The sequence below is a fragment of the Nomascus leucogenys genome, chromosome 2, assembly GCF_006542625.1.
Source record: "Nomascus leucogenys isolate Asia chromosome 2, Asia_NLE_v1, whole genome shotgun sequence".
Classification (NCBI taxonomy): Eukaryota; Metazoa; Chordata; class Mammalia; order Primates; family Hylobatidae; genus Nomascus; species Nomascus leucogenys.
Window position 1 is genome coordinate 147,402,169 of NC_044382.1, and position 13,876 is coordinate 147,416,044.

At 47.4% G+C, this 13,876-nt stretch overlaps 1 protein-coding gene across 1 annotated transcript in view; it reads left to right on the top strand.

The window, feature by feature from the left end:
- The first annotated feature begins 4,762 nt into the window (after positions 1-4,762).
- The window catches only part of BCO1 (beta-carotene oxygenase 1), a 51,516-nt gene continuing 42,402 nt past the window's right edge, over positions 4,763-13,876 (top strand). The window contains exons 1-2 of the mRNA XM_030823757.1: positions 4,763-5,049; positions 11,876-12,004. Coding sequence (XP_030679617.1) covers positions 4,986-5,049; positions 11,876-12,004 — 193 coding nt within the window. The 5' untranslated portion in view covers positions 4,763-4,985. The remainder of the gene's footprint in view (positions 5,050-11,875; positions 12,005-13,876) is intronic.

Consider the following 13,876-nt stretch of genomic DNA (forward strand, 5'->3'; position numbering starts at 1 on the left):
GCTGGAGTGCAGTGGTGCAATCATAGCTCACTGCAGTCTCGAACACACCTGGCTGGAGTGGTGCGATCTCAGCTTACTGCAACCTCTGCCTTGCCGCTTCAAGCAATTCTCCTGCCTCAGCCTCCCCAGTAGCTGAGATTACTGGCATGTGCCACCACGCCCAGCTAATTTTGTATGTTTAGTAAAGATGGGATTTCACCATGTTGGCCAGGCTGGTCTTGAACCCCTGACCTCAGGCAATCTGCTCATCTAGGTCTCCCAAAGTCCTGGGATTACAGGCGTGAGCCACTGTGCCCAGCCAAAACCTGATACCTTGATCTCAGACTCCTAGCCCCTAGAACTGTGAGAAAAAAAAAAATTCTGTTGTTTAAGCCACCCAGTCTGTGACATTTGTTATGGCAGCCCTAGCAAACTTATACAGATATCTACTGTTATGCTTAATTTATTACCACCATTAGGTTTTTTTGTTTGTTTGTTTGTTTGTTTGTTTGTTTGAGATAGGGTGTCTGTTGTCCAGGCTGGAGTGCAGTGGTGCAATCATGGCTCACTGCAGGCTGAAACTCCCCGGGCTCAGGCGACCCTCCCACTTCAGCCTCCCAAGTAGCTGGGACCACAGGTGTTTGCCACCACCACCACAACCAGCTAATTTTTCTATTTTTTATAGAGGCAAGGTATCGCCATGTTGCCCAGGCTAGTCTCAGACTTCTGACCTCAAATGATCCATCAGCCTCAGCCTCCCAAATTGCTGGGATTACAGGTGTGAGCCACTGTGCCTGCACTCCATTCGTATTTTAAAAAACCCTTATCTCACTATCTAGCTGTCCCTTGCGTGCAGTTGGGACCTCGATAAAAGAGCTTGCCCTTGCTCGGATATAAGAATGCAGTGACACCAACCCAAGACGCAAGACTGGTTCTCTTAGGGCCTGTCCACCCATTGACACATCCACCCATTACTTCATTCAGTAAAAATCCAGCAAACACCCGTCGTGCATTGGAGCTGTGTAGAATTGTCAGGGTAATTACTTCGAAGTCGGGCTGCCTGGCTGTGCTTCCTAATTTGAGCCGCTCCTCACTATGAGACCGAGGGCAAGTGAGTCATCTTCCCTGTGCTCTCTGACCTTGAGAATGGTGGTAGGAACACACATCTCACAGGACTGTGTAAGGCCAGGGCAAGCCAATGCAGGTTAACTGCTCAGTTGCTTTTCTGAATATGCAAAGATTGACAAGAAGGGGGAGCACAGTCATGTTTTGACTGATAAATTTTTTTTTTTTTTGAGACTGATTCTTGCTCTGTTGCCCAGGCTGGAGAGCAGTGGTGGGATCTCAGCTCACTGCAACCTTCACCTGCCAGGTTCGAGTGATTCTCCTGCCAAGTTCGAGTGATTCTCCTGCCTCAGCCTCCCGAGTAGCTGGGATTACAGGTGCACACCACCATACCAGGCTAATTTTTGTATTTTTAGTAGAGACAGGGTTTTACCATATTGGCCAGGCTGGTCTCAAACTCCTGACCTCAAGTGATCTGCCCACCTCAGCCTCCCAAAGTGCTGGGATTACAGGCTTGAGCCACCGTGCCTGGCATGTTTTCACTCATATGGTTTCATTGTAACCCTTCCAACAAGCCCTGTGACACAGATACTGCCACACCCATTTTGCCGAGTGAAGTGAGGTTCAGAGAGGTCACGTGACAACAGCCGCAGAGTTGCTGAATCTCAGAGCTGAGGTCCAAACCCAGGTCTTCTGACCTCTAAGCCCTGAGCTCTTTCTTGTACCCTGGTGATGTCGTTTTTTTTTCCCACAGCCCTTAGAGTATGCCAGACATTCCCATGTAATCCTCACAAGAACGCAGCTTCCACAAGCTAGGAATAAAGAACTCTGACGTGGATACACGTGTTTAGACCACACAGTGGGATAAACTGGCAAGTTATTGGAGGTCTTACTGGAAAGGTGGATCAAATCAGAGAATGGGAGGAAAAGGTAAAGGCATTGATTGGTAACCGTCTGAGACCAGGTGCTTTTGTTAGACTCTTTACAAAAGGCTTGAGGTGCTAATATCATTATGCCTCACTTTATAGTTGAAAAAAAGGAGGCTCAAAGAGGGTAGAATGGCCCAGACACACAGAAAATGCACGAGCTGGCCAGGCACGGTGGCTCACGCCTCTAACCCCAGCACTTTGGGAGGCCAAGGCGGACGGATCACTTGAGGTCAGGGGTTTCAGACCAGCCCAGCCAATATGGTGAAACCCCATCTCTACTAAAAATACAAAAATTAGCCGGGGGTGGTGGCGGGCACCTGTAATCCTAGGTACTCAGGAGGATAAGGCAGAAGAATCACTTGAACTCAGAAGGTGCAGGCTGCAGTGAGCCAAGATCACGCCACTGCACTCCAGCCTGGGCGACAGAGCGAGACTCCATTTCAAAAAAAAAAGAAAAAAGAAAAAAGGATGAGCTGTAATTTTTTTTTTTTTTTTTTGAGATGGAGTCTCACTCTGTCACTCAGGGTGGAGTACAGTGGCACCATCTTGGCTCACCGCAACCTCCACCTCCTGGATTCAAGTGATTCTCCTGCCTCAGCCTCCCAAGTAGCTGGGATTACAGGCGCCCATTACCACGCCCAGCTGATTTTTGTATTGTATTTTTAGTAGAAATGAGATTTCACCATGTTGGCCAGGCTGGTCTTGAACTCCTGACCTCAGGTGATCTGCCCGCCTTGGCCCCCCACAGTGCTGGGATTACAGGCATGAGCCACCATGCCCAGCCAATAAGCTATAATTTGAATTTAGTTTCAACTCAGGCATGTAGCATCTTTCCTCTGGGTCAGGCCTTCTCAACTCCTGCTGCATACATGTAGGCACTTTTTATTATTATTATTTTTTTTTTCTTTTGAGACAGAGTCTAGCTCTGTCGCCCAGGCTGGAGTGCAGTGGCGTGATCTCGGCTCACTGCAAGCTCCACCTCCTGGGTTCATGCCATTCTCCTGCCTCAGCCTCCGGATTAGCTGGGACTACAGGCGCCCGCCACCACGCCTAGCTAATTTTTTGTATTTTTAGTAGAGACGGGGTTTCACAGTGTTAGCCAGGATGGTCTCGATCTCCTGACCTCGTGATCCACCCGCTTCGGTCTCCCTATTTTTTATTTTTGAGATAAGGGCTTGCTATGTTGCCCAGGCTGGAGTCCAGTGCTGCTATCACAGTTCACTGCAGCCTCAACCTCCCAGACTCCAGTGATCCTCCCACCTCAGCCTCCCCCAAGTAGTTGGGACTACAGGCGTGCACCACCATGCCCAGCTAGTTTTGTTTTTTTTTTTAGGTAGACACGGAGCCTCAATATGTTGCCTAGGCTGGTCTTAATTCCTGGGCTCAAGTGATCTTCCCGCCTTGGCCTCTGAAAGTGCTAGGATTACAGGTGTGAGCCACTACACCCGGCCAACATAAAAAAATAAAAAGCTGATGGCTGAGATCCACCTTCAGAGATTCTGCGTCAGTGGGTCTGGAGTGAGGCCCAGCACTGGTACAGTTAGTACTGCCAACCAGGTGATTCCAATGTGTGCCAGGGCGGAAGCACAGCCAGACCACACAGCTGTCAGGAATGAACTGCCCGAGGTGCTGGCACGTGGTCTCAGCCCAGACCGGACCATCGTTATTCTCAGCTGGGTTGCATAAAGGCCAGTGCGTCTGCCTTTTCTTACTCTACCCACAGAGCAAACGACTGGTTCTTTCTTTAAGCAAAATACATTAAGATGAGTTCATTAACTTCAATCAGTGCATATAGCAAGTTGACTATGAATTTCAGTCAATGGCAACACACGAAGATACACGAATAATAGGGAAGCTGAGATCAAATTCAGGCATTGTTTTGCCCTCTTGATAGGCCAGAAAGTTGAAATGAAGTTTCTTTTTTACTATTCTGTTTACTTGTTTATTTTTTGAGACAGAGTCTTACTCTGTGGCCGAGGCTGGAGTGCAGTGGTGCCATCTCAGCTTACTGCAATGTCTGCCTCACGGGTTCAAGCGATTCTCCCGCCTTAGCCTCCTGAGCATCTGGGATTGCAGGCGTGCACCACCATGCCCAGATAATTTTTGTATTTTTATTAGAGACAGGATTTCGCCTTGTTGGCTAGGCTGGTCTCGAACTCCTGACCTCAAGTGATCTGCCCACTTTGGCCTCCCAAAGTGCTGGGATTACAGGCATGAGCCACCGCTCCTGGCCCATCTTTTTTACTATTCTTTATAGTTTCTGAGAAAAGCCTTTGGTTCCCGTTCGTTATTTTTTAAACAGGTACATGAAACATTTTATGTCTCTTCTTCCAAAAAGAAAATAATGAATTAAGTGGCTCTTTATGTGTGATTATTAGAGGGGAGCAACGGGGGCCTTTACTAAAAACAAAACAAAAAACCTTTCCCGTCTCTGCTGAAGGGGTTCTCTGCTGTGCAGCAGACATTCAATGATCACAGAGCTCAGCTCAAGACTCTCCTAATTCCCAGCGTCTCTGATGGCCCTGACTGCCTCTTTTCTTGTTCTGATCATAAACATCTCCAGCTCTTGGATTACGTCGGGCAACATAACAGGAGGCACTGAATTCTCTCTGCTTATTTAGAACCTAGCCCGAAGCAAGCTTTTTTTTTTTTTTTGGTTAAGCCAAAAGTGAAACTGGAGAGGGAAAGCTGAGGGTACAATAAGAGGATTAAAGATTAGCTATGACACATGGCTTGGAAATTAATCTTTAACCAAACATCTTATAAATAACGCCAGCGCAGCTTCCCTCGTGAGCGTAAAGAGACCAGGGCTCTCGGAGAGGGAGAAGTCACAGACAGCCGAAAAGGAAAAAGCAAAGGCAGAAACAATCGGCCTCAGGAGAGACAGACATGTGAAGGAGGGAAGGAGCAGGAGAGCAGGAAGGAAACGCAGGAGGAGGGAGCAGCATCTCCTTTGAACACAGAGGAGCATCTGTTTGCTGTTAAAATCAGTCTCCCTCGGCACCCTGAACGATGGATATAATATTTGGCAGGAATAGGAAAGAACAGCTGGAGCCTGTGAGGGCCAAAGTGACAGGTGAGCATTCTGATAAACACTGGGCTCTTTCTTCTGTTTATTTTATTATTATTTTGTGAGGCGGAGTCTCGCTCTGTCGCCCAGGCTGGAGTCCAGGGGCTTGATCTCGACCCACTGCAACCTCTGCCTCCTGGGTTCAAATGATCCTCCCACCTCAGCCTCCGGAGTAGCTGATATTACAGGTGCCCACCACCAAGCCCGGCTAATCTGTGTATTTTTAGTAGAGACGGGGTTTCAGCATGTTGGCCAGGCTGGTCTCGAGCTCCTAGCCTCAAGTGATCCGCCTACCTTGGCCTCCGAAAGTGCTAGGATTGCAGGGGTGAGCCACTGCACCTGGCTTCTTCCTTACGTTTAGATGGACACTATTTTTTCCTGATTGTATAAGTAATACTAATTGTAAATTACTTTTGGAAAGCCCAGAAAACAGTACAGAGAGGGGACACATTTTCTGTGAAAAGCTAGGTGTTCTTTTACACATTATAACTCCGTTTGCAAAGGGAGGAGAGTCCGTCTCACTGTTCCCAGGAAAAAAGCGTTGGAATGCCCCAGTGGGTACATATACAATGGGATTAATCTGCAAACTGCTGCCTGTCTCAGATGCGTGATGTATTTGTGCAAATGTATGCATTCTAAATTAGTTTCAAAATGCTTAGAGGGGCGTGCATGAGCTCCCACGCGTGCACATCCACCACGCACACTTGCAGGGGATTGCAAAGTCTGATGTGATTTTCTGTCAGGAACTCACAGGTGTGAGCACCTGCAGAGCCTATGGGAGTAGAACCTTCTATCCTTTAGAAGCCCTGTGTCTCGCTTCATCTTTTATATCTCTTGCTTTTTCCTCCTGTTTTGGGTTGCCACTTTCCTGGTACCATCTGGACTCTAAAGGGCAGTTCCTGGTTCTGGACTCCCGGGTCCCCAGAGTGGTGCTTGCTCAGTTTTAAGAACAGCTGAGTCACCTCAGGCCTGCAGGCATTTTCATCTGCTAGATGGACTGGAATTGTTCATAAGGAGAGGACAACTGTGATTTTCGTGAGAACATCAGATTGAAACTTTTCAACTGAGCAATTGCCTTGGGAGTCTTTTGAAACAAAAAAAAATAGCTTTTATGTATATTTTTTCGTGGTTACAAAGGTAAGGCACAATCTATAGCTATCAATCTGTATGTATATATAGCTGTATGTATATTAAATTATATGTAAATTAATTAGGAGTGCAAATGAGAACATGGAAGGAAATAAAATCAGCTGTATTTCCAAATCTCTTAACCACTATTAATATTTGGGTCTATTTCTTTAACTTTTTAAAACATAAGTAGGTCAATTGATAGATAATTTTACTATATTTGTAAATAGTTTTTCAAAAAGCAAATGTATACTATTACATTTTTTTTTCTCAATTGGACTGTTCATCTGTACATTTTTTATTTTTTAAAAGGACACCCCAAGGCCAGGTGCCGTGGCTCATGCCTGTGGTCCCAGCACTTTGAGAGGCCAAGGAGGGTGGATCCCTTGAAGCCAGGAGTTTGAGACCAGCCTGGCTAACATGGTGAAATCCCTCTCTACTAAAAATACACAAATTAGCCAGGCATGGTGGCGTGCACGTGTAGTCCCAGCTACTCAGGAGGCTGAGGCAGTAGAATTGGTTGAACCCGGGAGGCAGAGGTTGCAGTGAGCTGAGATCGTGCCACTGCACTCCGGCCTTGCCAAGAGTGAGACCCCGTCTCAAAAATAAATAAATAAATAAAAAACAGGCACCCTAGCCTGACCAACCTGGTATGGTGGAACCCTGTCTCTACTATTTGGTTGGTGCAAAAATAATCGCCATTTTTGCCATTACTTTCAATGCATTTAATTTAATTTTTTTTTTTTTTTTTTTGAGACAGAGTTTCACTCTTGTTGCTCAGGCTGGAGTGCAATGGCGCGATCTCGGCTCACCACAACCTCCACCTCCTGGGTTCAAGCGATTCTCCTGCCTCAGCCTCCCGAGTAGCTGGGATTACAGGCATGCACCACCACACCCGGCTAATTTTGTATTTTTAGTAGAAACGGGGTATCTCCATGTTGGTCAGGCTGGTCGCAAACTCCCAACCTCAGTTGATCTCGGCCTCCCAGAATGCTGGGATTATAGGCGTGAGCCACCGTGCCCGGCCTGAAATCTTATTTTAAATAAAAATGCAAAAATTAGCGAGGCATGGTGGTGCATATCTATAAACACATCTCCTCAGGAGACTGGGCATGAGAATCGCTTGAACCCAGGAGGCAGAGGTTGTAGTGAACCCAGATTGCACCACTGCACTCCAGCCTGGGCAACAGAGTGAGACTCTGTCTCCAAAAAAAAAAAAAAAAAAAAGGCACCTATGATACCGACCTTTTCATGCCCTGGAATATTTTGTACCCTTTACACCTTATGTTTAATGACTGCATGAAATCCTTGGAAATGTTAGAAAACACGAATTCTAGAACATGAGAGGCTGAATGAGCCCGAAAGATCAGCAGCGGTTCTCACAGGGGTGTCTCCGGACCTGCAGCATAAGCATCACCTGGGTGCTGGGTAGAAATAAACCTCCTTGGGCCCTACCCACACCCATGGGGTCAGACACTTGGGGGGTGGAGCTCAGCAAGCTGTGTGTTCACAAGCCCTCGGGTAATTCTAAGGGTGAGAATCATTCCTCTACATCAAGCCTCCCTATTGACAGATGGGAAACTGAGGCAGAGGGGCAGTGACTTCCCAAGGCCAGGCAGCCTGCAGAGAACAGGCCTCCTGACTCTCCGTCCAGGCCTGGGTTGAGCCTAATCTGTTGGTGACATGTATGGGCAGACAGCTAACTAAAAACTGTGCCTGGGTTGTCACGTCCATGCAGGGAGCACATGCAAAGGTTTTGGCTTTGTAACTGGCTGTGCCAACACACGTGTGTTCTGAGACCTCTTTGGCAACTTAAGCATTTCCTGCCTCAGTGTTCTTTTCTGTTTGATGAATGTAGCTTGGCACCTCCCACATAGGGTTGCTGCAACCATTAAGTGGTTTAATCCATGTAGAACACAGTGGCTGGTGTATGAATGCATATAAGTGTTCTTGTCCTATCTAGGGCTTTAATTCTCAGATGCCTCTCTCCCTGCTCTGTCTCAAGCCTGCCCCCTCTCCTGTGCCCTGGGTGCCTGTGCCTCGTGCCACAATTATGTAGGTGCCCAAGGCAAGAGACTTGGCTGTCTTTCTTTTTTTTTTTTTGAGATGGAGTTTCACTCTGTGGCCTAGGCTGGAGCGCAATGGCACAATCTCGGCTCACTGCAATCTCCACCTCCTAGATTCAAGTGATTCTCCTGCCTCAGCCACCCGAGTAGCTGGGATTACAGGCACCCACCACGACGCCCAGCTAATTTTTGTATTTTTAGTAGTGATGGGGTTTCGCCACGTTGGCCACACTATTCTCAAACTCCTGACCTCGAGTGATCCACCCGCCTTGGCCTCCCCTAGTGCTGGGATAACAGGCGTGAGCCACCGTGCTGGCCTCAGCTGTCATTTTTCAGTGCTCCACTCCACATCCCCCTGTATTTAGTCAAATAGAGGCCCATCAGTTCTGTGTCTTCCATTTATCTTTGTTCATCCATTTCTCTCCATCCCTCTGGAATCCCCGGGTCCTCTCTCTGGTCTTTGTGCCTCTCTCAGGGAATTTCCCAGTCCACACTGCATACCATGGGCAGAGACAACCGTCGAAGCTCCAAGATCCTATTCCATTTATATCAGGGGTCTCCGACCCTGGAGCCATGGACCAGTACCAGTCTGTTAGGAACCGGGCCGCACAGCATTACTGCCTGAGTTCTGCCTCCTGTCAGATCGGTGGCATTAGATTCTCATGGGAGGGCAAACCCTACTGTGAGCGTGAACCCTGTGGTGAACCGCGCATTTGAGGGATCTAGGTTGTGCGTTCCTTATAAGAATTGACCCCTCAATTCTACCCTGGGGTTAAGGGTAGAAGAGGGAGTGACGGCTAATGCATAAGGGGGATGTCTTTTTGGAGTGATGGAATGTTCTAGAACTAGGTGATGGTTGCACAACATTGTGAATACACTAGAACTCCCTGAACTGTACACTTTAAAATGATGAGTTTTATCTCAATTTTTTTTAAATTGCAGAAAATATCTAGTCCTGTCCTTCCCTATTATAACCATCAAAGGTGCCCCATTCTTCTGAGGATTAGATCAAGACCCTTAGTGTGATCCTGTCAACCTTTGTCTCCTGGCCCCTGTTATTTCTGCAGTTTCATTGCTCACAATGTTCTTGCTTGAAAATGACCGTCCAGTCTTACTAAACAGCTTGCCCGTCTCCTGGTCTTGATCATTCATTCATTCATTCATTCATTCGTTTATTTATGAGATAGAGTCTTGCTCTGTCACCAAGGCTGGAGTGCAGTGGCGTGATCTCACCTCACTGCAACCTCCCCTTTCCGGGTTTAAGCGATTCTCCTGCCTCAGCTTCCAGAGTGGTTGGGATTACAGGCACCCGTCATCACACCTGGCTAATTTTTGTATTTTTGGTGGAGGCGGGGTTTCACCACGTTGGCCAGGCTTGTCTCAAGCTCCTGACCTCAAGCGATCTGCCTGCCTCGCCTCCCAAAGTGCTGGGATTACAGGCATGCCTCACCGTGCCCAGCCTCCTGGTTTTGATCTTCTTGTTTTGGGTTCCTCCAGAGGCAAGAATTCAAGGCTAAGTGGTTTATTTGGCACGTGATCCCAAGAAACATCAGGAGGAACTCGGGGAAAAAGAGAGAAGGAAACCAATAATAAATGGGGCATTGTTGAGCCATTGGCTGCTGAGGCCATTGGAGCTAAATCCTCTGGGCGTGGTGTAAAAACATGCCTCTCGTGATCCCAACTGAGGGCAATGCAACGGCGGGATTTGTCCCCCAATTCTGCATCCATCGCTGGGTGAGAGCAGCTTTCAGGGGCATTACCTATACGAGGTGCTTCCCACTCTTTCTGCACGTAGGCAAAGCCTGCCCCACCCACAGTCAGAACCAAGCACTCAGGCAGGGAGCTGCAGGCATTTGCAGAAAACAGCCTGTAGGAAGAGACAAACGCCGAGGGGACTTGGGTGGAGGCACTAACAGCGTTGTCTGCAGCACCCTGTCTCTAGAGCAGGGCTGTCCCCTAGAAAGAGAACCTATGCCACACATGTACTTTTAAATTTTCTAGTAGAAACATTGAAAAGAGTCAAAAGAAGCAGGTGAAATTATTTCAATGGTATATTTTATTTAACACAACAAATCCAAGATATTATCAGTTCAACATGAAATCAATATTTTAAAAATTGCTAATGAGATGGTTCACTTTTGTTCATACTAAGTCTTTGAAATCTGGTGTATATTTCATTCCTATAGCACATGTCATTTCAGACCAACCACATTTCAAGTGCTGATAGCTACCATATTGGACAGTACAGCTCTAGAATGTTCTTTTCTTTTGCCTTTGTGAGGCGAATACCTACTCTCCCTCAAGACTTAGCCAGGTTGCCTCCTCCAGGAAGGCGACCACACCGTCCTGCTCTCAGCCCACCCCAGGGCTGTTCTGTTTCACGTAGAACCTTTTGCTACGTCTGTGGCACTGCCTCTATCTTTTTTTTTTTTTTTTTTTTTAATTTTTTGAGACAAGGTCTTGCTCTGTTGCCCAGGCTGGAGTGCAGTGGTATGATCACTGCAGCTTGGAGCTCCCAGGCTCAAGCGATCCTCCCACCTCGACCTCCCAAGCAGCTGGGACTACAGGCATATGCCACCACAATGAGGTATGTTTTTTTTCTGTTTTTGTTTGTTTGTTTGTTTGTTTTTGAGACGGGGTTTCGCCTTGTTGCCCAGGCTGGAGTGCAGTGGCGCAGTCTCGGCTCGCTGCCACCTCTGCCTCCTGGGTTCAAGTGATTCTCCTGCCTCAGCCTCCCTAGTAGCTGGGATTACAGATGCCCGCAACGACACCCAGCTTATTTTTTGTATTTTTAGTAGAGGTGGGATTTCATCATGTTGGCCAGGCTGGTCTTGAACTCCTGACCTCAGGTGATCCACCCGCCTCAGCTTCCCAAAGTGCTGGGATTAAATGCATGAGCCACGGCGCCCAGCCTGTTTTGTGTTTTTTGAGACAGAGTTTCACTCTTGTTGTCTAGGCTGGAGTGCAATGGCGTGATCTCAGCTCACTGCAACCTCCACCTCCTGGGTTCAAGCGATTCTCCTGCGTCAGCCTGCTGAGTAGCTGGGATTACAGGTGCCTGCCACCACACCTGGCTAATTTTTTGTGTTTTTAGTAGAAACAGGGTTTCACCATATTAGCCAGGCCGGTCTTGAACTCCTGATGTCAGGTGATCCACCCACCTAGGCCTCCCAAAGTGCTGGGATTACAGGCATGAGCCACTGCACCTGACTCTGAGCTACATTTTTTATTTTTTTGTAGAGACAGGTCTCACTTTGTTGCCCAGGCTACTCTTGAACCCCTGGCTTCAAGTGATACTCCTATCTCAGCCTCCCAAAATGCTGGGATTACAGGCATGAGCCAAAACACAACCAGCATTGCCTGGACCACAGTGGAACTTGGGTGTCTGTTTATTCATCTGTCTCCTTAATGGTCAGTGGGCAATCTGAGGACAGGGACAGTGTCTGCATCTTGGTATCCTCAGTGCTAGCCAACAGCCCAACACATTATACACTTTCTGGAAATGACCGTAGAATAAACAAACAGATGCAAGGAGTGGTACTGGGACTACAAGTCTCAAATTCCTTTCCATGACCATTTCTTCCAGCATTTTAGTTTGCAGGTGGAAACGGGAAACTAAACATTCTCTCTTTTCTCAGGCAAGATTCCAGCATGGCTGCAGGGAACCCTGCTGCGCAATGGGCCTGGGATGCACACAGTTGGGGAGTCCAGATATAACCATTGGTTCGACGGCCTTGCCCTGCTCCACAGCTTCACCATCAGAGACGGTGAGAACACCCAGGAGTGTGCTACCACTGCTGCAGCAAAGGACCCCAAATGCAGTGCCTTAAAACAGCACAAATTTATTCTTTTAGGGATGGAGGTCAGAAGTCTAAATCAGGTCTCACTGAACTGAAATCAAGGTGTTCACAGGGCCACATTCAGTTCTGGAGGCTCTAGGAAAAAAATCCATGTTCTTCCCTTTTCTATTTTCTAGAAGCTGCATTCCTTGGCTTGTGGCTCCATCTCTGTCTTCTTTTTTTTTTTTTTTTCCCTGAGATGGAGTTTTGCTCTTGTTGCCTAAGCTGAAGAGCAATGGTGCAATCTTGACTCACTGCAATGCACGTCTGCCAGGTTCAAGTGATTCTCCTGCTTCAGCCTCCTGAGTAGCTGGGATTACAGGCGTGTGCCACCATGCCCAACTAATTTTTGTACTTTTAGTACAGGCAGGGTTTTGCCATGTTGGCCAGGCTGGTCTCGAACTCCTGACCTCAGATGATCTGCCCACTTTGGCCTCCCAAAGTGCTGGGATTACAGGCATGAGCCACTGTGCCCAGCCTCCATCTCAATCTTTAAAGCAGCACCAGAGCATCTTGTCTTGCAGTCTCTCCCTCTCCTTCCATCCTCACACGTCCTCCTATGACTGAGTTTCCTGCCTCCCTCTTCTAGGGACCTTTGTGATTACATTGAATCCACTCAGATAATCCCTGGATAATCTTCCATCTCAAAATCCTTAATCACATCTACAAAGTCCATTTTGCTATGTCAGGCCACATATTCAACAGGTTCTAGAGATTTGGATGTGGAGATATTTGTGGGGTACAGGGGGGTGCATTATTCAGCCAACCACAAACACGGACTTTCCCAAAAAGTAGGCCAGGGTTCTTTTTCAAATAGTTAATTTTGCAAAATAATATACATCCTCAATCAGGCAGGCAAAAACAGGTGGAAGAGGACAGGAATCAGACATGCCTAAAGTTGAAAGAGGAAATTGACAGAGCTGGTAGCCGGATGCAGTGGCTCATGCCTGTAATTCCAGCACTTTGGGAGGCCAAGGCAGGCAGATCACTCAAGGTCGGGAGTTTTAGACCAACCTGGCCAACATAGCAAAACCCCATCTCTACTAAAAATACAAAAATTAGCCAGTCATAGTGGCACACACCTGTAATCCCAGCTACTAGGGAGGCTGAGGCACGAGAATCACTTGAACCCAGGAAGCAGAGGTTGTAGTGAGCTGAAATTGTGCCACTGCACTCCAGCCTGGGAAACAGAGCCAGACTTTGTCTCAAAAAAAAAGGAAGAGTACAAAGCTGGAAAGAGCAAAGCTGCATATATTGCCCATTAAGCAAGAGATAGCCAGACGACTTACACAATAAGCCGAGGGGTGTCCCTGAGTGGAAAGGGAAATGGCTAAATATAGGGCATCACAAATAAGGCAAATTCTGAGTTTAGGTGTCTGGCTCATGAGGTGGAAGGTAAATTCTTTGCTGTTGGCCATTGAGCCAGTTTATGCCACATAATCATGAGCTGAGTTCTTAAAGAGGTCCAGGATGGATTTAGCGGGCTCCGGGTCACACAGGGGACAGATTTGTGTCCAAACGCTCCAGGCTTTGCAAAATTTTTTATTAATTCCTGTGTTCTAACATGGGCAAACTGTGATCACGTTAAGTCTCTCAGCCTCAGTTTCCTCATCAGTAAAATGAACTTGTTCATCCTTCCCTGGAGAGCTGTTGGGACCATTGGAAGTACTGGATATTCTAGCAAGGGCCTGACACCTGGTAGATGCTTAACAGATTAAAAATCACCATTGACCAGGCACAGCGGCTCATGCCTGTAATCCCAACACCTTGAGAGGCAGGAGTGTTGCTTGAGCCCAGGAG